This window comes from Cynocephalus volans, chromosome 4, assembly GCF_027409185.1.
Source record: "Cynocephalus volans isolate mCynVol1 chromosome 4, mCynVol1.pri, whole genome shotgun sequence".
NCBI classification, from domain to species: domain Eukaryota; kingdom Metazoa; phylum Chordata; class Mammalia; order Dermoptera; family Cynocephalidae; genus Cynocephalus; species Cynocephalus volans.
The window spans coordinates 115,139,342-115,154,230 of NC_084463.1; the positions used below are offsets into that span (position 1 = coordinate 115,139,342).

Sequence of the window (14,889 nt, forward strand, 5' to 3'; positions counted from 1 at the left end):
GTACCTTATCAAATTATTAAACCACTGTGGTCTCCATTTCTACATCTTTAAAATGGGGACAATAGTCACACTAATTATTTATGACTTTTGGAGGAATAAATGAATTTATTTATGTGAAACACTTAAAAGAGTTCTTGGCACATTGTTAAGTGCCCAATACAATATTTCATTGAATTTAAGAATCCATATATTGTAAGATCCCTGCCTGTTACTTCATAAAATAGAAAATATTGTTCCCATTAAACTATGATTCAGTGCCAAGATGCCATTGACTGAAAATACATCCCAATTTCAGATGTTAAAATATGAAAAAAATGCATCTTAGAATGACCTGAGTATAATAAATTCTAGTTATTATAAATGAATGCACATGAGCAGAGAAGGCAGTGGCCGAGAAACAGAATCTTAGTCTCAGCATTAATAAACTTTAAATATTTGTAGATATTCATTTCATCCCACCCTCACTCTGACAACTTCTAGACTCTAGCTGCATTGTGCATGAGCTAGAGTCAGTGTTCAGAAGGCTAATTGTCAGTAGATGAACAAAATATTCCAACATCTCCTCCAAGACTGAGGATAGGAAAAAGAACTTAAATTTATTGAGGGACTTCCATGTGTCTAGTGCACTCATGAGTTTTTAAATATAGCGTTTGCTTTAATTCTCACTATTAGTCAGGTAATTAAGACTAGTTGCTGCAAACAACCCCCTAAATATTAATGATTTAGTGCATTATGTTTATTTCTTGCTTATCCCACTCTACTCTAAGCTGTGATTCAGGACTCTCTTCCATCTTTTCACTTTATATTGTGGCTTTCAGGTTGTTCTGGCATTATCTAACAGGCAGAAAGGGGAAGAGAGAGGGAGCATCGAGAAAGTACACTTTCTATTACAATATAATTTAAAATTGTTCAAGACCTCCCAGTTTTCTTTATTACTTGTTAACTTTTTTGAGGGAGAAATTAGTATAGATTAGGATGTTGTCCTACATAACAGATGAGGTAGCATTAGAGCTGAGTCCTGAAGCATTGGTATTACCTAGAGAGAGAAAAAGATAATTGACGAATCTCAGTCTGGATATCTTGGGGTGCCATGACCAATTGCATAGAATTATGGAAGGGGAAAATGTTTCTGGATAACCATGGAACACTATGTTCGGGGAAAGACTAACATTGATTGAGCTTCTGCTTTGTGCTAGACGCTGTGCAAAGCACTGCTTGGATGAGACTATGACATGTGGCTACTAGACATAAACGAGTTTTGGCAAGACAGCACTCTGCAAATGGGCTTATCTTTTGTGTGTGATTCATTTTGTGCTCCAGGTAGTTAACTCACATAGTCAAACGAGGACCATGTGGTTCATGTACCTGACATTCCTTTCCCCCAACATAAAGGATTCTTTAACTATGACAATGACAATAGGATTTATTGAGAATGATTGCATTGTGCTCACACTCTGGGTTGTTCTGTTTACATACAGTGGTTATAGAGTGGGTTATGAGTCTTTCTTTGGTTTCTTTTCACTAATGAGTTGGTGACAACCTTTCCCCCTTGTGGCTGAGCCAAAGTTCTGGTTCAGTCTGGATTCTCCCTTGCATATCCCATGCTACTTTGGTCATACAGGATGTGAGCTGGGATGTTAATTGTTTCTTTGGGGTCAATGCGACTAATCACAGAAAATGTCTTACTGTTTTTGTCTGTGCTTATTCAAAGCATGGTCTCTGTCTTAGTCCATTTTGTACTACTATAACAAATGACACAGGCTAGGCATTTATAATGAACAGAAACTTATTGGCTCACACTTTGGGAGGCTGGACATTCCAATATCAAGGCACTGACAGGTTTGGTGTCTGCTAAGGCCATTCGCTTCTTCAAAGATGGTGCCTTACATGGTATGGAGGGGAGGAAGTTTGGATCCTCACATGGCGGAAGGTGGAAGGATGGAGAGAGCGAACCCACTTCTACGAGTGCTTTTCATAACAGCACTAATAGATTCAGAACTTTCATGACTTAATTGCCTTTTAAAAACCCCACACAAACATTCAAACCATAGCAGTCTCTATGTACTGAGTTTTTATCAAATTTCTTCCATGGGAGACTTTGCTTCTTTCAATATATTTAATATATTCTGCTTCTTAATTCTTTTTGGTGGGAAACAGGTCTTTGAACCTGAGGTCTGAGTGGGAAATAGATTCCTCATGGGGCATAGAAATGTATATCATGAAACTTCCTAGGTAGCACCATTAACTAGCTTTCCAGTTCAAAGTAGCTTCTGGTGTTATTATTTCATTTGCTCTGTTGTGTCATGTAGGCTATGTGATCTTATGTGATTCTAACAACTCCTAGAATAGGTTCTATTCCCAGTTTACAGATGAAGAAGCTAAAGGTCAGAGAGGCCTAGTAAGAGGCAGACTTGGATTTACATGACTTTACAATGCAACCTTCTGAATGTTACCAGGCAAGCTCTAGTTTGGAGTATTTGAGGGAGGAAATAAAATCAGAGAAGATTGGACTATCATAGTTTTCGATGTAGCACTGTCATCTGATCATGGCTTTAGAAGTAAGAAAATTATGGTTGTGAAACTATAAGAGATTGTACAATTTTCTCTCCTATGTCCTCTTTCCTAAGGGTATATAGACCCTTTCAACCTGGGTCCTCATCATGACTCACAGAGGGAAAAGCTTGCCAGTGTGACCTCTGACTGTGATTTATGAAACAGGATGTCTTCAAATTTTCACCATGTTGGAACTATTCAATTTTCTCTAATGGCCTTTATCTGAGAGTTATGTCTATTCGTGGCAGTCACAACCAGTAAGTCATTAGCTTAAAGTATACTGATTGTTAATTTTAGCACCCTGGGACCTGGGCCCGGTGGGAGAGGTCTCTTAGTTTTGCAAATTGAAGCTAAGGAACACTTGAGCAATTGGCTAACATTCATTTCAGGAAAAGTTAAGAAGAAGGGGTAATTAAAATGTAAAAGAGTAGAAGTCGAATAGTTGGAATTCAGGAGGTGGCCGAGTGGCCTCTGTCTGACTGCCTCCCTACTGTTAGATACCTTTGGTGTTCTCACCAAAAGACAAATGAAACCAACCTTTATATCAAACACTCCCTCTGTGCTAGGCACTTCACACATAGGATCTGATGTGCACAGTATTCTCATTTTATCTTTATTATATATCCCACTTTACAGACAAAGAAACCTAATGCCCACGGTCACATAGCTAATAAATGATGGAGCTTGCGTTTGAATGTGGGCAGTCTGACTCCTGAATCTGTATTCTCAACCAACAGTCCTCTTCATGGGGGTAGCCCAGAGGCCCAGCCAAGCCTCCCTCGGGGCTACACTCTACCGAAGGTCTTAGGGGTCTGGGCACCAGTTTCTCACTTTTGACGCTTAGAAAATCCCTAGTTCAGGGCCAGCTCCCAGAATGCCAGTAACCGAAGCTTCCTTGTGCTGCTCAGGGCTGGGAGCTCCTCTGCTGGGCAGCTGAGTAGTCAGAGCCCCAGAGCCAGGAAGGGCCCTCCCTGAGACATGGTGGAGGCAGCCACCACTTTCCTGACTCCAGGAACCTAAGCTTTCCTCCAGGACTGCCATGCAGACTTCTTTAGGGGAGGCTGCCTAGTGGTTTGCTTGGACAAATCGGAGCCATTTAAAGGATGAGTGGTCATATAAGTCAGGTACTAGAACATGTGGGCCTCAATGGGGAGAGTTTGACACTAGGCTCCTCTCTCTCTGACCTTTGGAGACGTGTGGACACGCCTGAGTCAACCTGGCTGTCCCATTTCACAGCTGAGCTGAATCCCACCAGGACCCTTGAATTTCCCTGTCCACCCTGTTCCCCTGTGCTTGATAACCATGGCAAAGGAAAATGAGTAGGCATTGTTACTTTTGTTTTACAGATGGGGAACCGAGGCTACATTGACATCCTGTGGTAAACCATTCTGAGGCCCTGGTTGGTCTCTCTAGGCTCCTACTAGACAAAGCCTTATTTGAAATTCCCATGGAGGCAGTTTATGGGATCAAGGAAACCTGCATGCATGTCCTGGGTATGGCTTGGCTCATTGTCTGAAGGTGTCTCCCTGTCTGTCTGCATTAACCTCTCTGTGCTTCTATCTCCTCAGCTGAAAAAGGGGAATAAATATAGTAACTTATCTCGTGGGGTTGTTTTAAGAACTAAACATCAAGCGTTTAGAACAAGGCTTGCACACAGTGAGACCCAACAAGTGTCTCTCTCTCTCCTCTTCCTCCTCTCTGTTGCTGTTATTCTGTTGTTCCTTATGGCTGTTATTATTACAAGGGGTATCTTCAAGGCCCCCTACTACTTCTGATACTCTAAGAGCATGATATGAGCTCCTCCAAGAAGGCTGCCTGGATTTTGCCTGCAAGCTGTACTCTTACCCCTGTCAAATTCACGAACATATTTGTGTAGATAGGATTCCTGTTGCCTTCTAGGTAAGGTCTAGATGATAGATGTATCCAGTTAATCAGGTGGAAGCTTGGAACCTTGTCTGTGTGTTACTGAAACTGTTCTGGCTCTGGAATTGATGAGCAGAGCCAAGTCCTGGGTGGGGCTCCCCTACCTGGTGCACAGTCCTTCTGGGCTGTCCACCAAGGGTTTTCAGGGCCTGGAGGGGAAAAGGCTCAGATCTGTGAGTCTTGAGGCTTGTCTGCTTACTTGCTGGGCTCTGTCGCCCGACAGCTGTGAGGGCCATGGGGGTTTCCTCCAGAGAGCCAGAGCTCTCTATATTTCATGAGGTCAGTTCATTCAGTAGGGCTGGGTGGCTGTTTGCTCGGTTTCTTGCGCCTCCCCTGGGAACGAGGGTTCTTAGAGTATCTGATTGCTGCAGGATGCTGGCCACCCCAGCAAGCAATACTGAGATATCTCCAATGACTATCACCACCTTTGCATGGGTCAAACAGAGGCCCAGAGTGGGGGTGGGGATGGGAATTCATTGTCATTACCTACCAAAGCTCTAGTGCTTCTCCTGGAAGCTTCCTCCTGCCTCTTGAATAACCCCCTGCTACTGGTCTCACTTTCTGGAGTCCATCCACGCTACTGGTCACCATGTAAACTGAAATTCCACTCTGATCATTTCACTCCCATGCTCAAACACTTTCGATGGCTCCCTATTATCCACAGGATAGAGGGTAAAGAATCAGTTCCTTTCATAGTCAGGGCTGGATCCCTGAATACTTGTTACTTTTTCTGGTCTTCTTGCCATGGCTCACACTGCTCTCTTTGTCCTGAGTGCCCTCGTCCTATCTTTACCTGGCAAAATCCCACCCTACATTTGAGGCCCAGCTCAGATGTCACCCTAAGAAGTCTGCCCTACTTCCCCAGCTGAAAGTGACCACTTTTTTTTTCTTTTTTTTTTGCATTCCTACACCATTGGAGTAACTTTCTCTAAACTTCACTACCAGCCCAGTGTGCTCCAGCCTTCTAGAAACACTCGCAGCTCCCTAATCTTACCATGCTCACAATTCTATGCCTTCCACATGCTCTTCTCTCTGCCCTGCACACTCTTCCTTTTAGCCCCTTCTCCTTCCTCTGCTATTTCCACAGTCTTCTTTCAAGTTTCAGTGTTGGGATCATGCTCTGAGAAGCTTTCCATGACTCCTTCTCCCCACCTTCTGTTCTGACCTATTACTGCCTAGAAGTCCCCTAGAACCCCTGTAGCATTCCCCTGGTTACCTGTCATTATTGTTTTCATACAGCATTGTGACTGTCTGTTGGTCTGTCTGTCTGTAAATCTGAGACAACCTGATGAACACAGAGCTGGGGAGAGGAGGGAGGCAGCCCAGCTGGGTATGAACAGATGGTGAGGACTCCAAGGACTGAGGAGGGACAGGTGGCTTTGTCTCAATGGATGTGAGGACGCGGGTCCCTTTTGATGCACAGTGTGTATGGTCTGCAAAGGCTCTCCCACCGAGTTCTCATAATGACGTGGTGAAATAGTTACCTAGATACCTTCATTTCCAGTGTGTCAGTGAGGAAGCTGAGGTTCCTTCGATAAGAACTCACCCAGTCAGTCAACAAGTGTTTATTGATCACTGTGCACTAGATGCTGTGTCAGGTGTGGCGGATACAGCAGTGAGCAGGACGGACTTTTAGTCTCTGCTTGGGACCGTCGGCAGAGAAAGAGATTAAGCTACTAATGTCACAGTTAATTTTTAAATTACAATTGTGGTAAATTCTATGGAGGAGAAGTAGTGATGGGTCTGAGGGTCCAAAAATGAGGGACTTGACTGAATCCTCTGGTGGAAAATCCAGAATCTGGCCTTCTGGACTTTAAATCCTGTGCATTTTGCACAGACTGGGGGAGGCAAATTGAGAAAAAAGCATAAATTGTAGGGCCACTTCAAAGTGTAGTTTGCTTGCCAGGTACAGGGGAATTTGATTCTCCTGCAACCACTGCAGACCCCAAAAAGAAACATCCTTCTAGTCTTAAGCTCCCAGCCCTGTGTGTCTAATGGGTGCTTCTGTTCTGTGTGCCTGATTGGTGAAACCTAAGTCATGTGCTTCTGCTCTGTGTGCCTGATGGGTGACACTCTGGTCATGTGCTTCTGCTCTGTGTGCCTGATGGGTGACACCTCGGTCATGTGCTTCTGCTCTGTGTGCCTGATGGGTGACACCTAGGCCATGTGGTTTGTTCTTGCTGCAAAGGATGCTGGGAACAAGTGCCTGGCTTTTCAGTTTTTGTATTGGGAGGCAGGTTTTTCCTTCACTAAGACTCATAAGGGTAGAGACATTTCTCAAATGTGAGTGGGTTCATTTGTTAGGGAACCAAATAGAAAGATAAATCTTTTCACATGGATTATCTTAATGCCCGTAACAATCTTCTGAGGTTGAGTCTACCTTTTCCTCCATTTTACAAAGCTCTTATTTCTTCCCTGATGGAGCAGTGCTCTCTAAGGGCCCTTTCAGCTCTAAATGTAGAGTGATTTATAATGATGGATGACAGGACAGCTCAGTTGCTTCCAGCTTTTGCACTCCCCAAATTTTTTGAGAAAAAATTAGAGCCAGATCTGCCTGGTCCTGTCCCACTTCTCCCCTGCTCTCCAGCTGCTTCCTCCCTGTACGTAGCGCCCTGCTAGTAGTTACGCACTGCTTTCCACAATATTTACTGTCCCTCCCACGCTGACAGTCCAAATAGGCTCTGCAGATTAAACAATCCCAGCTGTAATTTGAGCTGTACCCGGATTGGCCCATTAGACAATGGCAGAAACCGCCCTTGCTCCTGGTTCTAATTGAATAATTTACTGTAAATAGCCCCCATTTCCTTTACGATCTCAGTCTCCTTAGCCAAATGGAGTTGAGCGAGGGCTTTCTCTAATGGGATGTAGGAGCAGAAATGAGCTGTCCAAATGGAGCTGTGGTCACAACAGGCATTCAATTAAATCAGAGACACTTAAGGCTTCAAGTCCTTCTTGTAAACTAGCCACTCCTGGTGGTGGAGACACAGCCCAGAGCCCTGAAGAAACAAGGCTGCAGGATCCATGGTGTGATTTTCAGTGAATTGGGAAGGGCCCTCAGGATAGGGATGGAGGGGTTTTCTCTTCCCTGCTTACTCCTACATGTGTCCTTTTCACCCTTCTTACTGGGCAAAGCAGCATCTCTGCTTGGAGATATATTTCTCAACACCTCCTTCCAAGAGGAAGGACACTCCCTCTTTGAGACTATCATGTGCCAAGCACAATATCAGGGACTTTGGTAAGTAATCTCATTTAATCCTGATGAGGCTCCTGGGAGGTAAGTATAATCAAGGAAACCGCATTCATGGTTGATGATTTTCCCAAGGTCATGTACTAACCCAGTACAGAGTTAGGATTTGAAACTGTCAGACTCCAAAGTTCAAGTTCATTATGCAGCACCAGTGAGGACACATGGTGTAGGGTAAAGGGGTTACCTTGAATACATTCTTAGTTTCCTGACATGCTGTGTAGCTTTGGAGGGGTTTTACTTGTACTCTATGAGTATCTGCTCCTGGGCTGAGTCAGACTTAGGGCAGTAGGAGGAGGTGGCTGCAAGGGCATCAGACTGAACATAGAGCTGCCCTGAGGGCTGCACACTTGAAAAGCTAGTGACAGTTTGAGGCTTTAGCTGGGACTGTGGTTTCCCCTCCCCTGATCCCTGTACGACTTTCACAAAAAGAGCCAATAAGTGAGGAACGAAAGAGAAATGTCCCTATTGTCTGTGCCCTCTTCCTCCCACCATTTGACTGTAGTGTTTGTTGTGCTGTTTTTTTCTGCAGGACGTTTTCTGTCTTCTGGCTGTGTCACTGAGGTCTGGCACTAGATGAAGCAGGGGGACATACAGTCTGGGAGGTGTGAGCAGAGGGAGGCATGGGTGAGAAGGGAAAAATGCTGGGCTGTCTACAAAGGGTCCCTCACGGCTGGGTGTCACCACCAGGGAATGGATCAGGCTGCCTGTTAGCAAATGCCAGACATGTGTCAGGTGTTTGCTGTTGCCATCATCTTCACCTGCTCTAGCACCTTCCCTCCAATCAAAAAACCTGGGTTCTAGCACTCTGTTATCTACTACCTACTTCTCACTGAATTTCAGAGGTCTCATCTGTAATAAGGGGATGATAGTATTAAAGGAGTTAATACTATATTAAATACGTAGAACAGTGCCTGGCACACAGTACACACTCAATAAATATTAGCTATTAGTATCGTTATAGGCATCAGCTGGGCTAAACTCCTGGTATTTCCTATCTGGCCTTCTAGATATTCTCCTAACTCGTTTTTTGTCCCCAGTGAATATGAGCTGCAGTTCCTCTGAGAGTTAATCTGATTCACAGTCTAGGCTCTTGACCATGTTGGTCATTGTCTAGGGTCCTGTGCCCAGTCCCACACTGAGCAAGATGTGGTTTCTGACATCAAGGAGTCTTGTACCATCGGGGGAAAGGGCAGGCATAAATAATATAGTCTGTAAATAGGACAGTGAGGCATATGCAACCCAGATGTCCCCAAGAGGCCTCCCTAAGCTCTGGGAACACATGAGATCACATGAACCAAGCTTTGGTTAGCTGGCAGACTCCACCTGCATGACTGCTGGGAAGCTAAGGATGAACGAGGGCATCTCACGGGGTACTTTAACTAAAGTCAAGGTACATTAGGCTTATTGCATTCCCCTCAGCTAAGAGCCCAGTGGCCCTTAATGAACAGAAGTAGATTGTTTTGGCATGACTTGTTCCTGCCGTGTCCTGGCTGGCTTCTTGCTCACTGATCAGTGATTAGGAGTCAGCACTAGAATTTCGTGCTCACCAAGCTACATCTCTGGAATCGGCCTCTTAGAAATTCAGAACATTTTCTTGCTTTCAGACTTCTGCTCATGACAGCTCTTCCTTTCTCTGGGTCACTCAGATATGACTTGGATCAGATCCAGAGTTTCCTCCAATGGTATGCGGTATGCTTCACCTCCTCCGGTAGAATCCTACTGGTTCAAACTTTAAAGGGCCTTGGAACTTCTTTACTGTCTCTCTGAATCCTCGCCTACCTTTGGCTTCAGTTTCCTCTTCAACATGTTTACTTTGCCTGTCTGTTCTCCATGATGAAGATGTAAGAAAAATAACATCTGCTGTTTACTGCCATCTGATGACATCACAACTTTTACCCTAAGAAGTTGGTATTTTCTTTTTTGCACTTTAGTCAGACATATCAAAAAAAGGGAACACAAACCTCATTTTGTTGTGTCTAGCTTTTTGTTTTGTGCTATCCTTTTCAGGCTGCTGGCTCACTAGGTTCCAAAAATGTACTTTCTCAAAAGTGATAATAATGATAGAAATAATGATGGTGATAACATGGTAACAAATGCCCAATGAGCACTATCGCTGCCCTAAGTACTTTATATGCTGTATCTCATTTTCTGTATCTCCCTTAGCATAGCTGACTACGGGACTGGGCACATAGCAGACTCTTAGGGCATAGTAATAGTAACGGCTACTATTTATTTAGCTTTCTTTTTTTTTTTTAACATTTATTTTTATTTTATTTTATTATTATTATTTTTTGTCTTTTTCGTGACCGGCACTCAGCCAGTGAGTGCACCGGCCATTCCTATATAGGATCCGAACCCGCGGCGGGAGTGTCGCCGTGCTCCCAGCGCCGTACTCTCCCGAGTGCGCCACAGGCTTGGCCCTATTTATTTAGCTTTCACCCTGACCTGATATTTCTACATTCCTTATCTCATGTCATCATTATAGATATTATCATCTTCAGTTACAGTTGAAGAAGGGGAGTGCAACATAAATATATTAAAATTTATTTCATTCATTCTTTCATCAGATACATAGAAGGCAGGTTAAGTGCTCAGCCCTTGGCTCAGTGACGGGAACACATGCAGTCCCTGTGCTCCTGGAGTAAGGTCCTCCAGGAGCAGAGAAGGGACAAGGCAAGGCAGGAAGAGACAAACAGGTGGGCAGCTTGTTTTATGAGGAAGGAGGACACTATAGTTTTGGTCCAACCCGTGAGGCACAGGTCAGCCAAGTGTGCTCAGTGCTGGGATTGGAGGCTCTTGGAACCCGGTTCACTTTTTTTCCTTTGGATGCTCTCGGCTATACAGAACAAAAACTCTCGCTCAGACTGACCTAAAGGACAAGAACTTGTATTATTTTACATAATAAGACTGGAGGTGGTCCAGACTCCAGGATTAGTTGATTCAGTGGCTCAGTGATGAAGGTCCCAGATATTTTTTTCTCTGTGTGCCAACTCTGTTCTCCAGTTAGCTCCTTTCTTGTTTGCAAGATGGTCTCTAGTAGCAGTGAAGTGGATATGCTTTCTTGTTCAAGTCTAAGAGGGGAGGCACTGTCTCACCTTGTGGGTCTCTCTTAGGAGAAAGCAGACTTTTCCTAGAAGCAATCCTGTCATGACTCATTGGCCTGAATTGAGTCACAAGCCTATTCCTGAACCAATCACTGGCACTTTGGGTGAAATGACATCATCTGAAATGGAATTGATTTGGGAAAGCAACCACCATGCCCATTACAGGGTCACATTTCCCAAGATAGACTTAAGTATAATCACAGTGGATCACCCAGTGCTCTGGTGGTGTATAGCTAGAGAATCAGCACGTAGAGTTGCTAAATTTAACAAATAATATAAAATGCCCAGTTAAATGTGAATCTCAGATAAACTATGGATACTTTTTTAGTACAAGTATGTTGTATGCAGTATTTACTGTGTGTCCCAATATTTGGTACATACCAAAATGGATCAGGGACATATGGAACATATGACAAGATTGTAGGGGATTACAGCAGGCGAGGGACTTAGAACTAAGATCAAGTCTGAGTCCTGCCTTACTTGTGTGAGTTCAGTGGAATGTAGACTGGTTCAAAAGGAGAAGAGGACTAGGAGGCCTTTCCTCCACATCTGCTTTGGCTCCTTGTGGCCTGGGTCTGGGAGAAAAGGGATCGCACCTCCTCTTTTGGGACCCTCACTGACCCATCCTGCCCTTTCTTTCCAGGGTCCCGACCACTGCGGGCAGGCCTTGCTGCAGATTGGGATAAACATGATGGCGCTGCCTGGAGGCCACCATCTGGACTCCACCCCCCTGCCGGGGCAGCAGTAAGTCCTATAGCTGTCTCTGAGCCAGGCCTGCTTCTTCTGGACTCTGGCTGAGCCCAGACCCAGGATCCTGAGGCTGTAGGCAGCCCCATCTCTCCATGCACTGTCCTGGGGAGAAAGCCCACGATGAGATATTGGGGATGCAATGTTCACTCGGAAATATGGATGGAACTGGGCCCTAGGATGTGGAAGAATCACCCAAGGAGCTGCAGTCTAAAGTAGAGGCAGACAATGAAGCAAAGAATTGAGTGGGGTGTGCTGCTAAGACAGAGGAGGCTTCTGATCCCACCTGGGCCAAGGGGCCAGAGCCACTGAGTGTCATTGGGGTTAGCGTGGGCCCTCTCTGAGCCTCTTGGAAAGTGTCAGTCTACCCCTAAATGTCCTCTTTTCCCCCAAAAGCACCAAGGAGGGAATTGAGCATAGAGCTGATGCTTGGGAAGTACTTGTTGCCCTGAGTTGGTCAATAAGCAGGGAGGAGGGAGGCATTCACTGAGCTGCAGGTGAAGCCGAGAAGATGAGGAGTAAATAACTGGGGAGTATTGAGTCTCAGTTCTCAGAGGTGGGGCCCTGAGTGGCTGATGGACGTTCACGAGATGAGTGAGTGTGGTCAGCTTTGAACACGTGACCGCCTGGCTTCAAAGCTGGAGCCTGCTGCTTACCAGCTGCATGGCTTTGCACAGGTTCCTGAACCCTATCTGTTCCTTGGTTCCTTCATGTTTAAAACAGGGGTAATAATTGTACCTACTTCCCAGGGATGATGTGAAGTTACATGGATTTATTTATTTAGTGGCTGGCCAATTCGGGGATCTGAACCTTTGACCTTGGTGTTATAATACACACTCTAACCAATTGAGCAAATTGGCCAGCTCAATGGATTTATATACGCAAAATGTCTGTCACACATTGAGGCTATGTAAGGGAATTATTGTTGATCAAGTGAATGCTGCATGTCAGGGGCTGTTAACATAGGTGGTCTTAGGGAATTCTTCTAGAAACCCCTCTCTTGACCCCTCATTCTCAGAAGATGACCTCACTGAGAAAATGTGCAATCACAGACAGACACTCCCAACAGCCTAATATTTTATACCAGGAAAAAGTGGAGCTATTCTGGATGAAGTGGAGTATAAATAAATCTTCCCTGCCCCTGTCCTGTCCAGGCAGTAGGTCAGGACTTTGTAGCCAGATGGGCAGCAGCAGCTCTGGAAACAGGGCTTTGGGGTCCCTCCATGTACCCCAGGTTGTAGGTCCTGGGATGGTCAGCTACTTATTAGCTGTAACTTTGGACTTCAGTTTTTCATCTATGAAAAGGGAATGATTTATACTTATATCATTGGGTTGCTAGGAGAATTCGAATAGTCTGCATAAAGCACTTGCCCGACACACAGAAACTGCTCAATCAATGCTAATTTCTCCTTCAAATGAGGAGTAAGTTCCCTTATTAGAGAATACGGGGCAAAGATCAGATCCTGGCACCTTTTAGGTCCCTGAAAACTACTTACCGATCTCTGCCTCACGACCACCACCCCCAACCCCTATCCAATCTCCTCAGAAGTTTTAAGAGTAAAAGGAAGTTAAACTACATGAAAATGACTTGAGAATCAAAGTATTATTCTTTTGGAAGCAGGGTAAGATTTCTAACTGATCTTGTACAGCAAATACTTTGGGAGAAAAACCACAGACTAACATAACTCCAAGAATTCTGGCTGGCCGTAAATGCTGCAACCTGTGAATATGTTTGTTTACAGTGTCTTCATCCTTACAGTTCTGACAGGGCAGAGTGGGCTGCACAGAGAGGGTGACAGAGAGGGTGGTATTTCCTTTAGTACACTCACAGCCTAGCATTGCCAGGCCTACCCGGAACACTGAGAGAACATAATCCCTGGGCCTACTGACCTGTTAATCACAGATGTTCTGGGGGTGCATGCATGGGCCACATTTGTAGAGAAGGTTTGTGTGTATTTACAGGGTGTCAGAGAGGTTAATTTGTCCAATCTCATGCTGTGTTATAGGCAGTCAATAGGGGCCACCTCTTCTTTCCTCCTGTTCCGAGATGCAGAGGCCTCTCTCGTGGGGAATAACACCATGGTTATTGTCCCCAGATAAATAATTAATGCTGGATAATTGATTTCTCTCTGTGTGTTCCATTGAAATTGAATGTCACTTTGCAGCGCCACTGTTTACCTCAATGTACAAAACTAAATAAATAAACAAGTACTGTCAAGTTGTGTGGGATCATCTGGCAGCCTGGGTGAATCATAAGGGTTAGGCCTTTGGTATTTGAGACCCTTACAAGAAAATAGCAGCAAAAAAGGGCTGTTCTAGGTGCAGCCTACTGGAAAAGAGTAGAGGGCAGGGAGCTACAGCCCCTAGGCCAGAGGTTCATCCCATGCTGAACTGGCATGCGTGATGGGTGGTGGCCTGACAGGATGAAGTGGTTCTCAGCTCTGATTGCATCTGAATCTCTTGGGATGCTTTCAGATTTAAAAACAATAGAATGAACACGCAAAAGAACAAAAGTCTTTAATGTGAGCCTAAGAGGTTGAAAGTATATAGGCCTTGGAATCAGACTTTGGTTCAACTCCCAGCTCCACCTCTTACCAGCTCGGTGACCTTGGGTGGCTGCTTTACCTATCTGAGCACCTGTTTCATCTTTTATGACACGGCTGCTTTAGAAGCTTGTGTAAGTGCTTGGATCCAGGAAGGGAGGTCTCTCTAGGGCCTCAGTGTGCTTTGCAGTGCACAACCCTCACTTCCCCAGGTCATACCAATAACAGTAACCCTCCCAACCCCCAGTAGTGAAAACACTGCAAGGTCAGGTCCAAGCACCTGGAGGGTCAAGGATATATTGTTGGGAGTGAAGGAGGGGGCCAGAGATGGACAGCAGAAACTGTGCTTGCTGTGTCCCTAGCTGGTCTTCATTTGCCCCTTGTTCTCTGAGCTCCCATCTTTGCATCTGGGATGCTGATTCTCCTGTAGGCCCTGGTCATGGTGGTGGTGCTGCTGGACCTAGCCATGGAGGTCAGCCAAGGTGGTCAGTGTGTTGGCACATCTACACACTTCCAGGGTTGTGCCTTCCACCGTCACAATACGGCCCTCGTCTTCTGCAGGATCCTGATGGTCCTTTGATTTAACTGACTCTACGGGAAGGTTTCTGGGGGATAAGTCAGAGACTAGGGTCCGCACAGGGTCGTGTCCAGACATCCTCTCCTTTCCCCATTTCTTTTTACTACTTCTCTTGTCCATAGATCAAGCTAGGGCATCTTGAGGTTTTCTCCCTGGGTTACTGCCAGTAAAGGGCTGGGGTGGGGAAATTGATTA

General features: G+C 45.1%; 1 protein-coding gene across 1 annotated transcript in view; it reads left to right on the forward strand.

Annotated features, from left to right (window-relative positions):
* Window positions 1-14,889, forward strand: part of INSC (INSC spindle orientation adaptor protein) — a 123,695-nt gene that overhangs the window by 19,554 nt on the left and 89,252 nt on the right. Inside the window, exon 2 of the mRNA XM_063094610.1 lies at window positions 11,471-11,571. Coding sequence (XP_062950680.1) covers window positions 11,471-11,571 — 101 coding nt within the window. The remainder of the gene's footprint in view (window positions 1-11,470; window positions 11,572-14,889) is intronic.